The sequence below is a fragment of the Lontra canadensis genome, unplaced genomic scaffold (assembly GCF_010015895.1).
Source record: "Lontra canadensis isolate GAN:19392208 unplaced genomic scaffold, GSC_riverotter_1.0 scaffold20, whole genome shotgun sequence".
Classification (NCBI taxonomy): Eukaryota; Metazoa; Chordata; class Mammalia; order Carnivora; family Mustelidae; genus Lontra; species Lontra canadensis.
In genome coordinates, this window is record NW_022631014.1 from 22,754,604 (window position 1) to 22,776,679 (window position 22,076).

Sequence of the window (22,076 nt, forward strand, 5' to 3'; positions counted from 1 at the left end):
TCAGCAGATGCTTGTGTCCTTTGCTAGATACTAAAGTGACAAAAATAAAAACCTTGTAGTTCACACTTTGTGTGAGAGGAGAAAGATGGGGCAGCATTTCTCCAGGCACTGGGAGGAAGGCGGGTAGGTATGATTTTGGAGAAGTTTTAAGGGTGCCTGGGTGGCTCAGTTGGTTGAGTGTTCAACTCTTGATATTAGCTCATGTCATGATCTCAGGTTCATGAGATCAAGCCCCATGTAGGGCTTTGTGCTCAGTGTGGAGTTGGCTTGAGATTCTCACTGCCTCTCCTTCTGCCCTCCCTCCTCAGATAAATAAATAATTATCTTGGAGAAGTTTGGATGTCTGATTTGGGCCTTGAAAGATGTAATATAATATAATTCAACTAGTCAGAAGCAGAAGGATGGAGCAGAATAACTGTCATGGCAGAGAAAACATCACAGAAGGTGTGAGAGTGGTACTTGGAGGAATTTCTGGTAATCTGAAATGCATAGTATACCTGAAAAATGTAGGTATAGGAGATCAGGAGATGAGATTGGCAACTCAAATATTGGTCACATTGTGAAGGATTTGGGATATTACTGGGAATCTAGTGTATGATGTTGGCAGTGTTTATATAAGAAAAAGCTTATATGACATGGGGGCACCTGGGTGGCTCAGTTGGTTAAGTGTCTGCCTTTGGCTCAGGACATGATCGCAGGGTCCTGGGACTGAGCCCCACATCAGTGGAGAGTCTGCTTCTCCCTCTCCTTCCTCTCCCTGGTACCCCCCCCCCCCAAATAAATTCTTTTTTAAAAAATGTAGACATTGATCATTACATTTTGTTTTTGTTTTTAAGAATTTTTTTTTTAAGATTTTATTTATTTATTTGACAGAGAGATCACAAGTAGGCAGAGGCAGGCAGAGAGAGAGAGGAGGAGGAGGAAGCAGGCTCCCTGCTGAGCAGAGAGCCCAATGCGGGACTCCATCCCAGGACCCTGAGATCATGACCTGAGCCAAAGGCAGAGGCTTAACCCACTGAGCCACCCAGGCACCCGATCATTACATTTTTTTAAAATGTAAACATCAAAAGTTTAGAAAAGGGCTGCTGGATTGCTCAGTCGGTTAAGCGTCTGCCTTCTGCTCAGGTCATGATCCCAGGGTCATGGGATACAGCCCTGCATCTGGCTCTCTGCTCAATGAGAAGCCTGCCTCTCCCTTTCCCTCTGCCTGAAGCTGCCCCTGCTTGTGCCCTGTCTCTGTCTCTCTCTCTCTCTCTCTCTCTCTCTGACACATAAATAAATAAAATCTTAAAAGGAAAAAAAAAAAAAGGAAGTTAAAAAATAAAGAAGGAAATGACATCTGTTTTGGGTTCAGAAAGATAATCTTGAGTTTGCCTGAGTAATATCCATGCTTTTTAAACCTGGTATATCATTATCTTCAGTGAGAGTTTCTCAAAAGTAGAGTTTTCTTTAAAAAAAGGGAAGGGGGAGTGCGACGTTAAGTGTCTGCCTTTGGTTTGGGTCCTCACCTGGGTCCTGACCGAGACCGGGCATCCTGGGATCCAGCCCCGTGTAAGGGCTCCCTGCTCAGTAGGGAGTCTGCCGGCCTGTGTTCCTTCTCTCACTGTCTCTGTGAAGTAAATAAAATCTTTAAATAATTTTTTTTTCCTGTTACCTGCTCCAGATTATTACATCTGAATCTCTGGGTGTAAGACCTGGGATTCTGTAGTTTTAAAATGTTTTAGGTGATTCAGGTCAGCTCACTTATAAATCACTGATTTAAATTACGGTAAAAAATTTTTAATTAATTTTGATTAACTTTGTTTAACCACCCTACAGACTGGTAATAACACCAACAAAGACGGATCAAATCATAAAGCTGAAAGTGGAGCCCTAATAGAAGCTGCAAAATCAAAGATACATCAGGTAGCATAAATTCTAAGAGAGGTTATGCATCACGTATATTTACTAATAATTAAGAATGATGAAGAATATGATAGATCATTGAAAGCAGTAAATAATTCAAGGCATGTATGTTTGTTTGGCTCTGAAGTATTATAATTTAAAAGCATATTTATCCTTCTAATTGTATTTGCTTAAAATGATAATACAGCATCTTTTCTTTTAATTACTTAAGGAAAGATTGAGTGAAATGGCCGAGGAATGTATTGGATGATAAAACCAGTTTGTAGACTACTAAAATTAATTCTTAATTAGTCAGGTGTGGATAAAAAATGGTAGGAAGTAGAGAATTGCTGAATCACTATATTGTGCACTGAAACTAATGCTGTACGTTAATTATATGGAATTAAAATATAAATTTTTTTGAAAATTTTAGTGTTTTTGCTTGGAATTTAAGTATAAATTTTATTCTACCATGTTTTTTGTTTTTGTTTTTTAGAATGTATTCTAAGAGTATAGTGAAAAATAGGTTATTTAAGATAATTTAAAACTTGCTTTTGAAAATAACTGTTGTAAACAGGTTGGTTTGAACTTTCATTTAATTAGAAAGTAAAACTTCCAGCGTATGTAAATCCATCACAGTTCTCACATACTAGCATTTTCCTTTGACAGTATAAAGTAAGAGCTTATATCCAAATGAAGTCCCTGAAAGCATGCAAAAGGGAAATCAAGTCAGTCATGAACACAGCTGGAAATGTAAGTTTCCTCTTAATTTTTCTTTTCTTTTTTTTTCAAATTTGTAACTTTTATGTCCTAAAACTTTCTTGTTTGGATAGTAGGTATTTGTCAGTCTTAAATAATTTATTTTAGTCTATTATACTGTATATATATATATATATATATACCACTAGATATAGAGCTTGACAATGGGATGTAAAGTGGTGATCATACTGTGGCTATAATTTAATACTTTTCTCACTTACAATTATAGCAAGCATTTATCTTGGTGTGTAGCCCTCAAAACCACCATCTTAAATAGCTATCTAGTATTCTGGAAATGGCTTATCACAATTCACGTAAACATTTACTGTTGGACACTTCCGGGTTTTTTTAGTTTATACCAAAATATTTATTAAAGACGTACATACAGTTCAGCTGTATCCCAAACCTGCCACTTCCAAATGATCTTTGGCTTGATAGTACCTTCAGTTTGACTAATGCTGCTAGAATATTTGAGATAAAATTACTCCTTCCTTCCACTCCCTCCACCCCACTCCTCCACTGATAACATAATTTTTAAGATGGTGGAGGAGAAAGAATTATGAACATTCTTGATGCTTTTGGGAAAACTGTTAATATTTTAAGTATGAAGTCATAAAGAGAAATAGTTTGGTTTTGAAGTACTGTAGTAGTTTGTACTACAAACAATAGTTTGTAGTAGAAATGGTTCAGGAAAAGTGACCCTAGAAATCCTAGGCAGGGTCCACATTAGTCACTGGGTCAGTACTCAAGTGATTTTTGAGAACAAATTGTAGCCAAAGTCTGAGGAGGGTAGACTTGAGGCTAAGAGGGAAAAACCTAATTAGCCAGCTAACCATTATCAAATCTTTTTGAGATAAAAGACCTGATCCTTGCCTTAACAGAAGCTGTAGCCACAGGGAAGAGAGAAACAGGAACATAAATAATTGTAATGCAGGGTAGTAGTAATACCTAAATCAGGAGGAAGTACTGCTACCTGGAATAAGCTTTGGAAGCCCTTGTTTCCTCAACCTGGAGGCAGAGCAAAGCATGACAAGGACTTAGAAGAAAAGCCTATAGCTAAGCTAAAGTGAATAAATGATGAAATCAGGATCCCTGATGTCCTCCTAGATGAATGTTCAGTCTGTAGATCTATGCATGCTTTTTGCATTCTAAATAGGTATGATACACAGCCATCAAAAGAAATGAAATCTTGCCATTTGCGACGACATGGATGGAACTAGAGGGTATTATGCTTAGTGAAATAAGTCAATCAGAGAAAGACACTTACATGATCTCCCTGATATGAGGAAGTTGAGAGGCAGTGTGGGGGTTTGGGGGGTAGGAAAAGAATAAATGAAACAAGATGGAATTGGGAGGGAGACAAACCATAAGAGACTCTTAATCTTACAAAAGAAACGGAGGGTTGCCGGGGGGAGGGGCGTAGGGAGAGGGTGGTGGGCTTATGGACGTTGGGGAAGGTATGTGCTATGAAGTGTGTAAACCTGGTGATTCACAGACCTGTACCCCTGGGGCTAATGATACATTATATGTTAATTAAAAAATTAAAAAGTAAAAAAGTAAATAAATAGGTATGATACAGATGATCCTCCACTGGGAGGATTCTTAGGGGAAGTGAAATGTAGTCTGCCATCCAAAATGTGAAATTTGTCACAAGCAAGATGAGCTCTCGAAAATAAGGCATTCTGTTAGGTAATTCTTTCATCAATAGAATGATACTTCTTTTTTTCTATCTGGAAAGGCATTGGATTATTTGTATCCCTTTGGGTTCTGATGAATGTGCATCTACCCTAAAAAATAAGGGAGACCTCCCGTCTTTCTAAACCTTCATTGAACTGAAGAACCTAATTAAATTGGCTTCCAGTTAGTAGTATAATAGATGAAGGCAGTCTGTTGATGATCTGCAGACTGTATTCTTATCCATATATACTGTATGTATTTTTTTAGGCAGACCCTTAATTCAGTTGATAAGGTGCTCTCTGATAGGTTTAATTTTTTAGAACGTGAAAGCAATGAAAAATTGTGAAGCTACAGTTTTTTGTGAGCATGACTTAAATGATTCATTTATGCTCTTGAATACATGCCAATACAGCAGTATGATTATTATCTCACAATAGACATCTGAAAACAAAATATAAGCAACTTATATTTTCTTTACAGTCTGCGCCCTCTCTGTTTCTTAAAAGCAATTTTGAGTACTTAAGAGGCAATTATCGGAAAGCTGTGAAGCTATTAAATAGTTCAAACATTGCTGAACATCCAGGATTCATGAAAACAGGTAGAAGAAAATTGTGAAATTCTAGTATTGTCTTCCTGGCTCTTCTCTCTTTTGTTGTTTGTTTCCTACAGTGCTCTTCAGTATGATTTTTGCTAGTTTTTTAAAAATGAAATGTTTTATTATTTCTGCTGCAAAAAATTCTTAGAACTTATTCTATTATTTGTTTCTACTTTATTTATTTTATAGATAGATTTATTTATTTTAGAAAGAGAGGAGTGTGCACGGGGAGGGCCAAAAGAAGGGTGGGGGGGAGAAAGAGAAAAGCAGACTCCCCACTGGTTGCAGAGCCTGAGGCTGGACTGATCCCAGGACCTGTGTCAAAACCAAAAGTTGGATGCTTAACCTACTGAGCCACCCAGGTACCCCTATTTATTTCCAAGCTTCTAAAAGTAAACTTTTCTTTCACTTCACGTATGCTTTCTTTCATTTCTTTTTTTTTTTTTTTTTAAGATTTTATTTATTTTTTTGTCAGAGAGAGAGAGAGAGTGTGAGAGTGAGCACAGGCAGATAGACTGGCAGGCAGAGGCAGAGCGAGAAGCAGGCTCCCTGCTGAGCAAGGAGCCCGATGCGGGACTCGATCCCAGGACTCTGGGATCATGACCCGAGCCGAAGGCAGCCGCCTAACCAACTGAGCCACCCAGGTGTCCCTCATTTCATTTTTTAATACCAGCCAACAAATTATGTCCAGGACATAAGGTCCTTGGGCTTTTACTTTGTGAAATGAAATCTTTTAAGGAAATGAGATGATAACGTTTTTATTTTTCCCTTTTCTCCCATAAAAGCTGTGAGCATATGATGATTTTTTAGACTATTAACTATATCAAAAATATTTCTATAGGGGCGCCTGGGTGGCTCAGTGGGTTAGGCCGCTGCCTTCGGCTCAGGTCATGATCTCACGGTCCTGGGATGGAGCCCCGAATCGGGCTTTCTGCTCAGCAGGGAGCCTGCTTCCCTCTCTCTCTCTGCCTGCCTCTCTGCCTACTTGTGATCTCTGTCTGTCAGGTAAATAAATAAAATCTTAAAAAAAAAATTTCTATAAAGTTAAGGTAATTATCATTATCTGTTCTCTATTTAGAAAGTTGTTGTTTTTTTAAGATTTTATTTATTTGTCAGAGAGTGAGAGTGAGAGCAAGCCATTGAGCACAACAAAGGGGAGTGGCAGGCAGAGGGAGAAGCAGGCCCCCTGCCAAACAAAGAGCCAGACGGGTAACTACATCCCAGAACTCTGGGATCATGACCTGACCCAAAGGTAGAGGACTAAGGGACTGAGCCACCCAGGCATCCCTTTTAAGAAAGGTTTAATGAGGAGCGGCATCTGCATGGCTTAGTCAATTAAGCGTCCAGCTCTTGATTTTGGCTCTGGTAATGATCTCAGGGTAGTGAGATCAAGGCCTGCACTGGGCTCCGTGCGGGGTGTGGAGCCTGCTTAATTAAGATTCTGTCTCCCTCTGCCTCTCTCCCTGTCTAAAAAAGAAAATTTTAATGAGTTGCTTAATACTGTTGGTAAAATGAAAGGTAAAATTTGAGGTTTTCTTTTAAATTCACATCATTGCTGTTTTATGGGGAGAAAGGAGGAAAATCCATTCATTCAAGAAGTGAAGTCAAACATTTGAAAATGTTTTATCCCAAGTTTAAAATCAAAGATGGGGGGCACCTGGGTGGCTCAGATTTCGCTCTCTGCTCAGCAGGGAGCCTGCTTCCCCCTCTCTCTCTGCCTGCCTCTCTGCCTACTTGTGATCCCTTGTCTGTCAAGTAAATAAAATCTTTTTTTTTTTTTCAAATAAATAAAATCTTTAAAAAAATAAAATAAAATGCTAGGATGGGGGTGCCTGGGTGGCTCAGTTGGTTAAGCCTCTGACTTCTGGTTTCAGCTCAGGTAATGGTCTCAGTATTGTAAGTTTAAGCCCCACGTGGGGCTCTGTGCTCAGCGTGAAGTCTGCTTTTAGGATTCTTTCCCCCTCCGTTCCTCCCCGCCTTCATATGTGCATGCTCTCTCAAATAAGTAAATAAAATAAAATGCAATGGATGAATAAGTTTTTTGGGATGTTTTGTTTTAGATTCTATTCAGATACGAAGACAGAACACACATGCAAGGGCGCCTGGGTGGCTGAGTCCATTAAGCATCTACCTTTGGCTTAGGTCATGATTCCAAAGTCCTCGGATCGAGCCCCAAGACGGGCTCTCTGATCAACAGGGAGTCTGCTTCTCCCTTTCCCTCTGCCTGCCGCTCCTCCTTGTTGTGCTTGCTTTCTCTCTTTCTCTCTCCCTGTCAAATACATAAATAAAAGAAAATCTTAAAAAAAAAAGCATACCTGCAGACATACTCACTGCCCCCCCCCTTACCCATTCTGTTAAGTGGGGTTGTAAAAGATGGAGAAAAGCAGTTTGTTCTATTACAGTTCTCTTGGATATTATTTTTTTTTAATATTTTATTTATTTATTTGACAGAGATCACAAGTAGGCAGAGAGGCAGGCAGAGAGGAGGGGAAACAAGCTCCCTGCTGAGCAGAGAACCTGGATGTGGGGCCGATCCCAGGACCCTGGGATCATGACCTGAGCCAAAGGCAGAGGCTCTAACCCACTGAGCCACCCAGGTGCCCCTCTCTTGGATATTCTGTTTTTGTTTTTGCTTTTTTTATTGTCATAATTTCCCCTTAGAGGCCCATGACAACCAAACACTGAAATGATCTTTCAGACTAAATATTCAGTATCCTTTGAGAATATTTTGCTTAGGGTTGTCTTGATACAGATTTCAGAATCAATGTTATTAGGCTCGGGGCGCCTGGGTGGCTCAGTGGGTTAACCCTATGCCTTCAGCTCACGTCATGATCTCAGGGTCCTGGGATCAAGCCCCGCATCAGGTTCTCTGCTCGGCAGGGAGCCTGCTTTCCCCTCTCTCTCTGCCTGCCTCTCTGCCTACTTGTGATCTATCTGTCAAATAAATAAATAAAATCTTTAAAAAATATATTGTTAGACTCTACAGTGGAGTGAGGAGCAGGACATATAGTTGACTAGTCAGCAGTTAAGGTGATCTAATCGGGGGCGCCTGGGTGGCTCAGTGGGTTAAAGCCTCTGCCTTTGGCTCAGGTCATGATCTCAGGGTCCTAGGATCGAGCCCCACATCGGGCTCTTTGTTCAGCGGGGAGCCTGCTTCCCCCTCTCTCTCTGCCTGCTTGTGATCTCTGTCAAATAAATAAATAAAATCTTTAAAAAAAAAAAAGATCTAACGGGAAAGATTTTTATATAGTAGTTATATATTTTATGTACTAATATTTTTCCATAGTTAATTTTAAAATATTTCATTCATTTCTCATTTGTAAAATTTAGTTTTTACTGCTGATTAAATATGCTTATTGGAGAAGATTTGTGAATAGAGCATTTCTTAAGTTGCTCACAATGGCCCTAGCAGAGGCAGCCTCCTTTAGACATTTTAATGTATATCCTGCTATCTTCCGCTGAAGTCTACTATTTGTCTTTTTAAAATACACATCAGAAGAGAATCTTTAGATTTTAGTATTAAGCAATGATTATCCTGAGTGTTAATTTTGTCAGTCTAGTCTGGCATTTTATTTTTTTATTTTTTTTAACATTTTATTTATTTATTTGACAAAGAGAGACAGTGAAAGAGGGAACACAAGCCAGGGGCAGAGGGAGAGGGAGAAACAGCTTCCTGCTGAGCAGGGAGCCTGATTTGGGGCTTGATCCCAGGACCCTGGGATCATGACCTGAACCAAAGGCAGATGCTTAACCCAGGCACCCCAAGTCCAGCATTTTATATCATTGCGGAAAAGACTATCAGTAAATTGTTTTGGAGTATTTGAAGCAGTTTACAAGAAGAAAACTAAAGGTTGGGTTGTTTTCATTACACCAAAATAAAGCCTAAAGCCCAGAGAAATGAAGGGTTGAAATGTAAAAATCATAAAAGCAGCTAAAGAAAACTTGAATATTTTAATATTGGGGGGGGGGGACTTGAGTAAATTTCATCCAAAATGCAAGAACCGTAGAGTTTAGGAAAGATGATTAATATCACCACATAAAAATATAAAACTTTTTATGATTAAACACACATACATACACACTGAAGCAGGTCGAAAGACAGGTGACACACTGGCTTTGAGGACAATATTTTAAACAGATGTGACAGGATTCTGTAGCTTACTAACAAGTAACCAATAGGAAAAACATCCATAACCAAATTTTTAAAAATGGGTGAAGAGCAGAAAGAAGCAATATGTGTATTACAGGATAAGAAGTAAAAATACCTGGGGCACCTGGGTGGCTCATTTGGTTAAGCCACTGCCTTCAGCTCAGGTCATGATCTCTGAGTCCCAGGATCCAGTTCCACATCAGGCTCCCAGCTCCATGGGGAGTCTGCTTCTCCCTCTGACCTTCTCAGCTCTCATGCTCCCTCTCACTTTCTCTCTCTCAAATGAATAAATAAAATCTTTAAAAAAAAAAAAGAAAGAAAGAAATACAATTGCCTAATAAGCTTGAGAAGATAGATGTTCAGCCAGTGATATTTAAAGAAATGTGAACTAAAAGAACAGTGGAGACTTTAACAAGCAAAAGCAGGATATTATATATTCTGTTTTATGTGTTCTTGCTACTCATTTAGTATGTTTCCATATCTATTGATTCTTTGAAGTTTCTACATAATATTTTGTTGTGTGGATGCAATGTGTATAATGTTACTAATGTTACTTTTTGTCCTTTGCATTATTGTATTATTTGCCTATAGTTATTTAAAAATCAGAAGAAGAGATTAAGCAGGCTAACAAAAGCAATGGGTTGGGTTGGTTTATCACCTTTAATAAAAGATTTTATTTTTCTATTTATTTTTTAAAGATTTTACTTATTTATTTGACAGAGAGAGAGAGAGATCACAAGTAGGCTGAGAGGCAGGCGGGGGGCGGGGAGCAGGCTCCCTACTGAGGAGAGAGCCCGAAGCAGGACTCGATCCCAGGACCCTGAGATCATGACCTGAGTCGAAGGCAGAGGCTTAACCCACTGAGCCACCCATGTGCCCCAATAAAAGATTTTAAAAGGAAAGGAGCTTAGAAAATTTTCAGATGTCCTGAATTTCAGATGCCTTGTAAACTTTTCCATAAGGACTAGGTGGAATTGCTGTTGCACTGCCAATTCTAGTGTGGCATTTGTCAACTGTAACATTTTTGGACAAATTTATTTGTGTTTTTGTCAGGTGAATGCTTGAGATGCATGTTCTGGAATAATCTTGGTTGCATTCATTTTGCCATGAGCAAGCACAATTTGGGAATTTTCTACTTTAAAAAGGCTCTACAGGAGAATGACAATGTTTGTGCACAGCTCAGTGCAGGCAGCACTGATCCAGGTGAGCCCATTGCTGGTGGACAGTTTGTTATTTTACTACTTGAGAGCATGATATTAAAGATCAAGCGTCTGAGCACTGAGTAATGTATAACATTGTTGAATCACTTATGGTGAGTGCTGTGAAGTGTGTAAGCCTGATGATTCACAGACCTGTACCCCCTGGGGCAAATAATACATTATAAGTTAATAAAAATAATTTTAAAAAATAAATTTAAAAAAACAAAAACAAAAAACAATTGTTGAATCACTGTATTGTATACCCAAAACTAATATAACATGGTAAGTAAATTATACTGGAATTTTAAAAATAATTTTTTTTAAAGAATAAATAGGTAGAGGGTATGTGCTATGGTGAGTGCTGTGAAGTGTGTAAACCTGGCGATTCACTGACCTGTACACCTGGGGCTAATAATACATTATATGTTTATTGAAAAATTTAAAAATTATTAAAAAAAAAAAAAAGAATAGGTAGCTGGTGATCAGTGTCTGGTCAGAATGCACCCATATGCGCCTGCCTACAATTAACATTGACCCTGACCAACAGGTTTGACTCTGGGGATCTTTCGTAGATATGGCCACTTCAAGTAGCAAGGTGGTAGGAGTAATTATCAAGGAAATTTAAATTACATTCACTTTTTCATGGATTTGAAAATCAGTAATCCATTGGGATAATGTTACAAAGCAAAGTATGTTGCTAAGATTTCTTGATTACTTTTTTTTGTGTTTTTTTTTTTTGTTGTTGTTGTTTTCTTTTGTTTTTTAAGTAAGCTATATGCCCAGCATGGGGCTTGAACTCACAGCCCTGAAATTAAGATTTGCATGCTTGGGGCGCCTGGGTGGCTCAGTGGGTTAAAAGCCTCTGCCTTCGGCTCAGGTCATGATCCCAGGGTCATGGGATCGAGCCCCACATCGGGCTCTCTGCTCTGCAGGGAGCCTGCTTCCTCCTCTCTCTCTGCCTGCCTCTCTGCCTACTTGTGATCTCTGTCTGTCAAATAAATAAAAAATCTTAAAAAAAAAAAAAAAGTTGCATGCTTTACCTACTGAGTCAGCCTCGTGCCCTTAAACTAGTTTTATTATAGCTTCTTTCCAAGGTTTCACATGGGATGTTATAGGCAGCCTGACAGTCTTTATTTTTTTAATTTTTTGCACCGGACAATCTTTGAGCAAATTCCTGAAGTCTCTTATGTTAATATTCATATGCTATGGATCCTTGACCTGGAATGCTTAAAATCAATCAATTATTTAGCTTTTTTAAACATAAAAATACTGATGAAATGTGTATCCAGAATTATAAGTAGTCTTATTTTGTTGTAGACTGTGAAACTTCGAATAAGCAAGTAAACCATAGTCGTCATAGGTATAGTATATTTTTTATTTTCATAGTAAGGTTCTCAAACCCCTGCTAACATTAGCAGAATACTTCTGGCTAAGAAAGCACATTACAGGGACGCCTGGGTGGCTCAGTTGGTAAAGCAGCTGCCTTTGGCTCAGGTCATGATCCCAGCATCCTGGGATCGAGTCCCACTTCAGGCTCCTTGCTCAGCAGGGAGCCTGCTTCTCCCTCTGCCTCTGCCTGCCACTCTGTCTGCCTGTGCTCGCTCTCTCTCCCTCTCTCTCTCTCTCTCTCTCTCTGAAAAATAAATAAGTAAATAAATAAATAAAAGCATATTACAATAAAATGGTTAACCAAAATGAAAGTTAAAAAAGAAAGTGAATCTTCTAAAAAGGTAGCAAGGTGGTTTAAGATTCATAGAAGTCAGTGGGTCATGTCTTTGTTTTCCTGTCTGGACCATTGTTACCTGGGGAGCTGGCAAATAGACATCTCTGACTACGCCAGCACAAGCAACTGAGATGACTCTGGAGAATATTTGTGGGGTTGAAGATGAAGATCATCACTAGCAGAGAGCTATTACAACTTTACACTGGACCAGAACACCTGGGTGGCTCAGTTGGTTAAGCATCTACCTTTGCCTCAGGTCATGATCCTGAGTTCCTGGGATCCAGCTCCATGTTGGGATCTCTGCTCAGTGGGGAGTCTGCTTCTCCAGGTCCCTCTGCTGCTCTTCTGGCTTATGCTCTCTCTGTCAAATAAAATCATTAAAACAACAACAGCAAAAACTTCACACTGGGGTCCTTGGTATTAAACAAGGTAGTTTTTAAGTATTTAACAGAATAAATGTTTTCAATGTAACTGTTATTTTTAATCTAATGATTTTTTTTTACCTAATTTGTATCATTAGGCAAGAAATTTTCAGGAAGACCCATGTGTACTTTACTAACCAACAAGAGGTATGAGCTGCTATATAACTGTGGCATTCAGCTTCTTCACATTGGAAGACCTCTTGCTGCCTTTGAGTGTCTGATTGAAGCTGTTCAGGTTTATCATGCAAATCCCCGCCTCTGGCTAAGGCTGGCTGAATGCTGCATTGCTGCAAATAAGGGGGTGAGTGCTCCTTGGATATCTTTTTGAACCCATAACCTCCCCTTGCTTGTTGCATAGAAAACAAAAAATACTTGGAAACACACAAGACGTCATTCTCTTATAACTCTCAGGGAATTTATAAAGATAGTCTGTTCTTTAACAATTGTATAAAAGATTTGGTTTCTTAAAGTCATTGGTTAACATTCTGGTTCTTAAAGTATGGCAGGCCATATCAGCAGTCACATTAAAGAGGGGAAGCCAACGAGAGGGCCATATCTGTTGGAACAGTGATCTACTAGCTGTTGGAGCAGGGGCCATATCATCTGCTGGCCTGAGTATGGTATGTGCATCAGGTAGTTAGAGTAGGACTAAGACCATGAGTGTGGAAAGAACTGTACAACACTGCATTTCCTTCGGTGCCTACGGGCTTTACTTTTGATTTAGTAAATGGTTCAGAGTTCATGGATTATCAGGCTGTCTCCCTCACACCTTTGTCACCAGCGACTGAGAAATAGGCCAGTTTACATGGGTGTCCTTGCCTAGATTATCTGCATGTAGTGGTTGGTGGAAGCCTTTGGAATCTCAAGTGGGGAGTGGTCAGTAGGAGTAGAAGAAAGACAGGTTGTATCAGAATTACCAGATGCCTGTATCACCCCATTTCCTACCCACCCCCCACCCTTGCTGTGCTCTTTGGCTGTGTGGAGATTGGCACCTGAGGTTTGCCTGCCATAGGTGATATAGATGTTTTTGCACTCCTTCTACTGCTGAACAGCACTTCCTGAGAAACAGCTACAAAAACTAACATTTAGAAGTATGTTTGCCTGGCAGTATTCACACATGATACTGAAGTAGTTTATGATTTGGTATGTATATACCACTAAGGGAAGAGATAAGTGCTATCTTTGAAGGGCTTTAATCATTTATTTAAGTGTGACTTGTTTTTTAAAAGACAACTTTTTTTTTTTTTTAAGATTTTATTTATTTGAAGAGAGAGAGAGCACAAGCAGGGAGAACAGCAAACAGAGGGAGAGGGAGAAATAGGCTCCCTGCTGAGCAAGGAGCCTGATGTGGGACTCAATCCTTGGACCCGGGATCATGACTCGAGCTGAAGGTAGATGCTTAACTGACTGAGCCACCCAGGCTCCCTAAAAGACAACTTTCTTATTGGATAAATCTTAAATTAACTGACAATTCTAGGTAGTATTTATACTTTTTTAAAACAATCTCTAGAAATTTCTTACTCTTTAATCCATTGATGAATGTAAGGGTTGGAGACCTCTCATTTGGACAGTTACTGAAAACCAGGGAATTAGATCTTCTTAGGAGTAGAGAAATACAGTAAGGTTTAAAATTACTTATTTTTAGAAATAGTACCTTTAGGATTGTCTTCATTCTATGGATTTTATTATGAAATCCTCCTCCCCCCAATTTTCTTATACAAAGTTTTAAATTTCTAATTTTTTTTAAAAGATTTTATTTATTTTGAGAGAGAAGAAAGAGTGTGCACAAAAGGCAGTGAAGGACAGACAGGGAGAAGCAGACTCCATGCTGAGTAGGGAACCCAGTGCAGGGCTCATTCCTAGGATTGTGGGATCATGACCTGAGACAAAGGCAGACACTTAATCAACTGAGCCACCTACACGTCTCCAGAATTTCTGATTTTTAAAAAATGGTAGGGGTGCCCTGGATCGCTATGTCAGTTGAGCATCCAACTCTTGGTTTCGGCTCCAGTTGGGATCTCAGAGTTATGGGATGGAACCCTCCATCCAACCCTGTACTCAACAGTGTGGAGTCTGCTTGGGATTCTCCCGCTCCCGCCTCTGCTCCTCCCCCCTGCTCATACACACTCTCTCTCTCTCTGAAATAAAGTCTTTTTATTTTTTTTAAGATTTTACTTATTCATTTGACAGAGAGGGAGACACAGCAAGACAGGGAACACAAACAGGGGGAGTGTTAGAGGGAAAAGCAGGTTCCCCACTGAGCAGGGAGCATGACGCAGGTCTCGATCCCAGGGTCCTAGGATCATGACCTGAGCCAAAGGCTGCCACTCTAAACGGACTGAGCCACCCAGGCGCCCCAGTAAATAAAAATTTTTTTTAAATGGTAAAGAATGACTTGATTGCCATAATTTGGTGAATCTCGGAACACTCAGTTTGTGCTACAAATAGGACTTTACCAAAAATAATTATCTAGGGGCGCCTGGGTGGCTCAGTGGGTTAAAGCCTCTGCCTTCGGCTCAGGTCAGGATCCCAGGGTCCTGGGATCAAGGCCTGAATCGGGCTCTCTGCTCATCAGGAGCCTGCTTCCTCCTCTCTCTCTGCCTGCCACTCTGCCTACTTGTGATCTCTGTCTGTCAAATAAATAAATAAAATCTTTTAAAAAATAATAATAATTATTATCTATGTCTATACTTCTCCTTCTAAAAAGGATCTGAAGTGCCCTAAAAGACAGTGAAAACAAACCCCAAAATAATCCTGAATAAAACCAGAAAACAGGGGCGCCTGGGTGGCTCAGTTGTTGGGCATCTGCCTTCGGCTCAGGTAATGATCCTGGGGTCCTGGGATCGAGCCCCACATGAGGCTCCCTCCTTGGCGGGAAGCCTGCATCTCCCTCTGCCTGCCTCTCCTTCTGCTTGTGTTCCCTCTCTTGCTGTCTCTCTCTCTCTCTCTCTCTCTCTCAAATAAAATCTTAAACAAACAAACAAAAAACCGGAAAACAAAAACCCAATAAGTAATATAAACTCCAAATAAAATTCCATAGAATGTATTTACTCAGTATAGAGGGAATATTGAACAAAGCAGTTTGTACCTTCAGAAATAAAATCATTTTGGAGGTGCCTGAGTGGCTCAGTCTGTTAAGCAAGTATCTGCCTTTGGCTCAGGTTATGATCCCAGGGTCCTGGGATCAGGGTCCCTGCTTCTTCCCCTGCCTCTCCCCTCTCTTGTGCATTCTTTCACTCTCTCTCTCTCTCAAATCTTTAAATAAGTAGATAAATTCATTTTTTAATAAGAAGAACCAATTAATTGTTAAATTGGTGATGCTGAGATGATTTATGTCCTGTTTATGTGATGCTTATTGCTTCAGACCTGCTTTTAGCAGAAGCAGGGCTTACGCATATTGGGTAGGTATAATATATGAGAGATCTACTCATTATAGAATGTAGACTTAGTTGTAGGAAGGTATTTAAGCAATTTAAGAGAAGACTATTAAAATGTATAAATGAAATGTGCTGGGTTTTTTTCTTAGTTCTGAAACTCAAGATATGTTGAGTGCTATTCCTGTTATGGCAATATAAAATAATATTTTAATTACATATGATTCTTCGACATCATGACTCATCTGACACACTTTCTGGCTATTGGTGTATTATTTAAAGTATAGTTTATTGTTGTGGATTTTTATTTCCATTCCATCTTTGTTTTCATATATTACATATTCACATCTAGCCATCTGATCTGTGTGGATGACCTTAAAGATCAGGAAAGAATGTATGGATGAATCTGGGGCAACTGGGTGGCTCAGTGGGTTAAGCCTCTGCCTTCAGCTCAGGTCATGGTCTCAGGGTCCTGGGATTGAGCCCTGCATAGAGCTCTTTGCTCAATGGGGAGCCTGTTTCCCCCCCTTTCTTTGCCTGCCTCTCTGCCTACTTGTGATTTCTCTCTCTGTCAAAATAAATAAATAAAATCTTAAAAAAAAAATGTATGGATGAATCAGAATCATTCTAAATTTATCACCACCACTAGGAAAAGAAGTCAGAATGGAAGTCCCTCCCGGTACTGGTTCAGAATATCCACATTCTGTAATTTTTCATTAATGTTGCTTGGCTACCTCCTTGACACAAAATTTCCAATCAGAGAGGCACCTGGGTGGTTCAGTCAGTTAACGGTCCAACTTTTGGTCTCCACTCAGGTCATGATCTCACGGTTGTGGGATCGAGCCCCTCATTGGACTCTGTGCTCAGTGTGGAATCTGCTTCAGATTCTCTCTCCCTCTCCCTCACTATCTCTCAAATAAATAAATAAAATCTTTTTAAAATATTTTTTACTCAGAACAGTTTTGTTGTATTTTTAAGCATGTTGTATTTTTTAAGCACTGTGTTATTATTTTTGTTTAAAATGAATATGCAAGTGAGTCCTTGTTTTATTAGAAGTCATAAATAGAAGTACAACCATAATAAACTTATAGTAGGAACAACAAGTAACAGTACAGAAACATTATGCTTAGAGAAGGACTTTCTGCAGGGCAGAGTTTAGCTCTGAGTTCATATGGATTGGCTCCAGTTTATTCCTGAATATGAGAATCTGCCTGACTTTATATGACTAATTGGAAATCCACTGCAGGTAACTCAGACTTTGAGTGAAAGGGACGGTAAAGGCAGCTGACACCCACCATTAACTTGCCATAGTAACATGATGCATCTTAGTGAAATATCCTAAAATACTATATATGTGTAAGTAGCTTTTACTGTTTTCTTTTACAGGGTTTTAGGATTTTAATTTCCTAGAAGGCAAGAATTGAGCCCATGTAAATTTCAACATATAGCTTGTCCAAGTTTAGAAGTTGTTGACAATTTAATGCTTCCAATGAAGAAGGACAGGATTTGTGTTTTGGAAAATAGAGCTGTTTCCCTTTTTCATTGAGTTTTTGTGGCTCTCCTGTGTTTCTTTACTCTGATGTCAAAGTACTGTAATATGCAGCATGGTCCCTGGGATGTAGAATGTTCTAAAGAAATGCTTGAGTCATTCTTGAATTGCCTTTTTTCCTTAGTATTACCTCAGACTTCATATTAAAATACGACATGTATCACAGACCTCCTGCTTCATGTACTAATTACCCTTCATTATGGAACATCCTTCTCTCCGCATCAATGGATCTTAGGAACTTCCTTGGAGTAACTGGAAAAGTATTAGATCATTTTTCATATCCTGTCTTACAATTGCATTAAATTAATTGGAAATTATTTGTATTTTGTAGACTGCTGAACAAGAAACTAAAGGCCTTCCGAGTAAGAAAGGAATTGTACAGTCTATTGTTGGTCAAGGCTATCATCGTAAAATAGTTCTAGCATCACAGTCCATACAGAATACTGTATATAAGTAAGTATTTTGCAAAGAGGAAGTCTAGATATTTAACATTGTTTCACATAATACTATTTATGTATAAAAATATGCAAAAGACTCATCACTTCATGGGAGGAACCACTTTGTAGCTAGATTTTATTGCTACTTCAACAAATAAATCCCCGTGTATAGGTTCACAGTGAGTATTACGTGATACAGGATTTCATTTTATTACATCTGTGCTGAAACTTTTGATGGCCTAAGAGACCCTGGTCTATTCAGTACCATTATTCACAATGTCCAGAAGAGGGCATCTTGATGTTTCCTTTTTATATAATTTATTATATAATTTATCATTGATGCTTTTTATTTAGGTGTTTTCTTATAGTCCCTAAAACTAATTCTTAGTATTTAGAAAGAAAAGTACTAATAATACACAAAGTAACCAAAGCATTATAAAGCTGTCACATGTAAACCTTCAATAACTTTTAAATATGAACATTTTTATCTTGTATAAAGATTCCAATTTGGAGTTGCTGTTATTTCTAAAGTAGTAAGCTTTGTAAAAAATTTGCTGTAGTTTTACTTTTCCAAAAAATAAAATTGTTCCATTGCCATTTAAAAGTTCTCCCAAAGTTTTAATAATAGTAACTGGCACACAATAGTTTGGTCTTAGTTTATTTGGACTATAATGCACTTTTCTTTTAAAGGCTTAAGATGAAGGATCATCTTCCTACAATTTCAAAATTACTACTGCTTTTTACCTTTTTTTTCCTAATAAAGGTTAGTTTGGTGTATTGAAGAATAGAAAGTTACATAAAATCTCAAAAAAATTATAAGACAAAACTTCGAAGTATTTTCAAAATGAGATCAACCAAAATGAGACTCAAATGTGATTATCTATGTTCTTTCCAATTCTTACTGTACTTGCCCTGGTCCTCACTATAGTTTTCCTTATCTATAACTCTTCTGTTACATTAAAAGCAACATTACAGATAACCTTTAAGCTGGTTTCCATCCTTAATCCCATTCCTAGAGATACAATTTATGTGATGTGTGTACTTGCTATATATTATTCATATGTTTTAAAATTTTATATGTAATATTTAGGATTTAGGTTCTTTAGGATTCTCTTATAACTGTTTTTTTCCAAATTTCTACCTGTCAGCAAATTTTCATTTACAATTATATTGGTTTTTTTCCTGATACTAGAAAAGTCTTATTTATTTTTAAGTTATTTACTTAGCTAATTTGGTTTTGTTTTTTTAAGTGATGGACAGTCTTCAGCCATTCCTGTAGCCAGTATGGAGTTTGCAGCCATTTGTCTCAGAAATGCCTTGTTGCTCTTACCCGAAGAACAGCAAGATCCAAAGCAGGAAAATGGGTCTAAAAATAGTAATCAATTAGGTGGGAACACGGAAAGCAGTGAAAGCAGTGAAACTTGCAGGTATTCTAATCCCTTTGGCCCCCTTTGGTGAAACCCCTCAGGACTTCATCAGTAAGCCTCTTTGTCCTTCAGATGAATTCCTAAAATCTGGAGCCTGAATTTCCTAAATCCCCTGTTTTGAATAATAAGAAAGGAAAGTATGAATGTTAAGTATTTCTGGAAGAGAGAAATAATTTGAAGACTGAGGAGAGAACCTTAGAAAAGTGGAAAGAAACAGCTTTTCTTTAACAGGAGTATTTGTAAAGAAATCCTGTTGCTCTCAGAGAGAGTTTTTACATTTGTTAAAATACCTAAATCCTAAAACTTCTCCTTTCTTCTTAACCTATGCCTTTTCTTGTAATATCCCATAAACCATTAACCTCCAGAATATTTCTGTTAAATTCTAGTTTTTTAGTATAAGTTAAATATTAACCAGTCTCTAGAAATTAAGAGAACTTCCGATAATAATAAAGCACCATTATATATAAAGTTCTTTTTGCACATGGCACCTTTAAATTGAAGTGTTTCATTCCAGTGTCTTTTCTTGATTTTGATAGAAATATATGTATTAAAGAAAATTTGAAACAAAATTACGGGGGGTTTTGTTTTTTTCCTCCTCCAGGGGGTTATGTTTTACTGTAGTTGATAAAAAGCAATCAGAAGACCAAGAAACGTGTGAAAATACAGGAGTCGTTTCCTTTATAGAGATACTATTTATAATTAGAAATTTTTAGAAACAGTATTTTGTACTGGGGGAAAGAAACTGAAATAGAGTATATCTTTAACACACTGGTGATACCAGCCTACTAAGCATTTTGCATTTGTTGTTTTTGGCTCTTCTTTATGTTTGGCATAAACAATTGCATGTGAGTGGGGAGAGGGAAACAATTTTATATTTAATTGTTTATTTGCTTTTCATAATTTAGAGTCTATCTTTATTTTAGCAGTAAAAGCCATGACGGAGATAAATTCATTCCAGCTCCACCTTCTTCTCCATTGAGAAAACAAGAATTAGAAAACTTAAAGTGAGTATCTAAACAAAATTAGTATAGCAACTAGTGTACATTATTTCCAATCTTTGTTAATCTTATGAATTACATTGATGGAATGTCAAATGTTAAACCAACCTTTCAATCTTGTGATAAACCCCGCTAGTCAGAATGTGTTATTTTTTTTTATAAATTGTTGGATTCAATTTATTAATATTTTGCTAAGAATACTTACTTCTTGGGTGCCTCACTGTCTCAGTTGGTAGAGCATGCAACTCTTGATCTTGGGGTTCTGAGTTTGAGCCCCATGTTGGGTGTAGAGATTACTTAAAATCTTGATGGGTGCTGGGTGGCTTAGTCATTAAGTGGCTGCCTTCAGCTCAGGTCGTGATTCCAGAGTCTTGGGATCTAGCCCCACATTGGACTCCCCGCTCAGCCGGAAGCCTGCTTCTCCCTTGTGCACTACCCCCTGCTTGTGTTCCCGCTCTCACTGTGTCTCTCTCTGTCAAATAAATAAATAAAATCTTTTAAAAAATAAAATCTTGAAAGAGAAAAGCCATCTTTTATATTCAGCAACATAATTACCACTTTCAGCTGATTCTGATTTCCATAAGATACCATTTCTTTATTCTGAGGCTCTTCTTTCAACATTTCTTACAATATAGGTCTTAATTTTCCTAGGTTTTTTGGTTTTTGTTTTTATACTTTTAGCTGTTTAAATCTACAGTTGTTGGGTGCCTGGGTGGCTCAGTTGTTAAGCATCTGCCTTTGGCTCAGGTCATGAATCCAGGGTCCTGGGATTGAGCCCCACATTGGGCTCCCTCCTTGGCAGGAAGCCTGCCTTTCCCTTTCCCACTCCCTCTGCTTGTGTTCCCTCTCTGGCTGTCTTCTCTCTGTGTCCATAAATAAATAAGTAAATAAATCTACAATTGTCTTTATTTCATGTTCATTCTTAGAGGATATTTTTGCTAAAAATAGAACTCTTGGTTGGTAGTTTGTTTTTCCTTTCACTGAGTTCTTTGAAGAAGTCACTGCATTATCTTCACCCTCTGTTATTTGTGATTAGAAGTTTATAGTCATTGTACGGAGGTGCCATTTTTCTATCTATAGATTACCTCTGTTTTTCAGCAATTAGACTATGATGAGTCTGAGTGTGATTTTCTTCATTTTTACTCTTAGACTTAGCTGACTTTAAGTCTATAAATTTATCTTTCAACTAATTTGATATATTTTGACCATAATTTCTTCATATTATTTCTGGAGCTAGGCTGAACGATACAGCATTACTTTTAAAAATGATTTCAGTAGGGGGCACCTGGGTGGCTCAGTGGGTTAAGCCTCTGCCTTCTGCTCAGGTCATGATCTCAGGGTCCTGGGATTAAGCCCTGCATCTGGCTCTCTGCTCGGCAGGGAGCCTGCTTCCCCCTCCTCTCTGCCTACTTGGGATCTCTCTCTCTGTCAAATAAATAAATAAAATCTTTTTTTAAAAATGATTTCAGTAATAGAATTGCAAATTAAAATGAAGAGAAAGAGCCATTATTTCTTTTATTAGAATTACTACTTTTTTTTTTTTAAGATTTTATTTATTTATTTGACAGAGATCACAAGTAGGCCGAGAAGCAGGCAGAGAGAGAGGAGGAAGGAGGCTCCCAGCTGAGCAGAGAGCCCGATGCGGGGCTTGATCCCAGGACCCTGGGATCATGACCTGAGCCAAAGGCAGAGGCTTTAACCCACTGAGCCACCCAGGCGCCCCAGAATTATTACTATTTTTTAAGAGCCGTGATTTCTTATGTTTTTGCCTACTGCACAAGATTGACAAAAGTACATTTAAACATATATATGTTGCTGGTAGCATTGTAAATTGATGGATTACTTTTGGAAACATTTATTCCCATTTTTTTCTTAAAAGTGC

General features: G+C 38.4%; 1 protein-coding gene across 7 annotated transcripts in view; it reads left to right on the top strand.

Moving 5' to 3' along the window:
* CNOT10 (CCR4-NOT transcription complex subunit 10) overlaps positions 1–22,076 on the top strand; it is a 71,316-nt gene that overhangs the window by 25,012 nt on the left and 24,228 nt on the right. For 5 of the 7 annotated variants that reach the window (XM_032861300.1, XM_032861296.1, XM_032861298.1 and 2 more), the window contains exons 6-13: positions 1,819–1,905; positions 2,554–2,637; positions 4,801–4,918; positions 10,119–10,268; positions 12,508–12,710; positions 17,664–17,785; positions 19,020–19,196; positions 20,120–20,200. In XM_032861300.1, the coding sequence (XP_032717191.1) occupies positions 1,819–1,905; positions 2,554–2,637; positions 4,801–4,918; positions 10,119–10,268; positions 12,508–12,710; positions 17,664–17,785; positions 19,020–19,196; positions 20,120–20,200 (1,022 nt within the window). The remainder of the gene's footprint in view (positions 1–1,818; positions 1,906–2,553; positions 2,638–4,800; positions 4,919–10,118; positions 10,269–12,507; positions 12,711–17,663; positions 17,786–19,019; positions 19,197–20,119; positions 20,201–22,076) is intronic. The other 2 variants (XM_032861297.1, XM_032861299.1) reach the window with 2 other exon arrangements.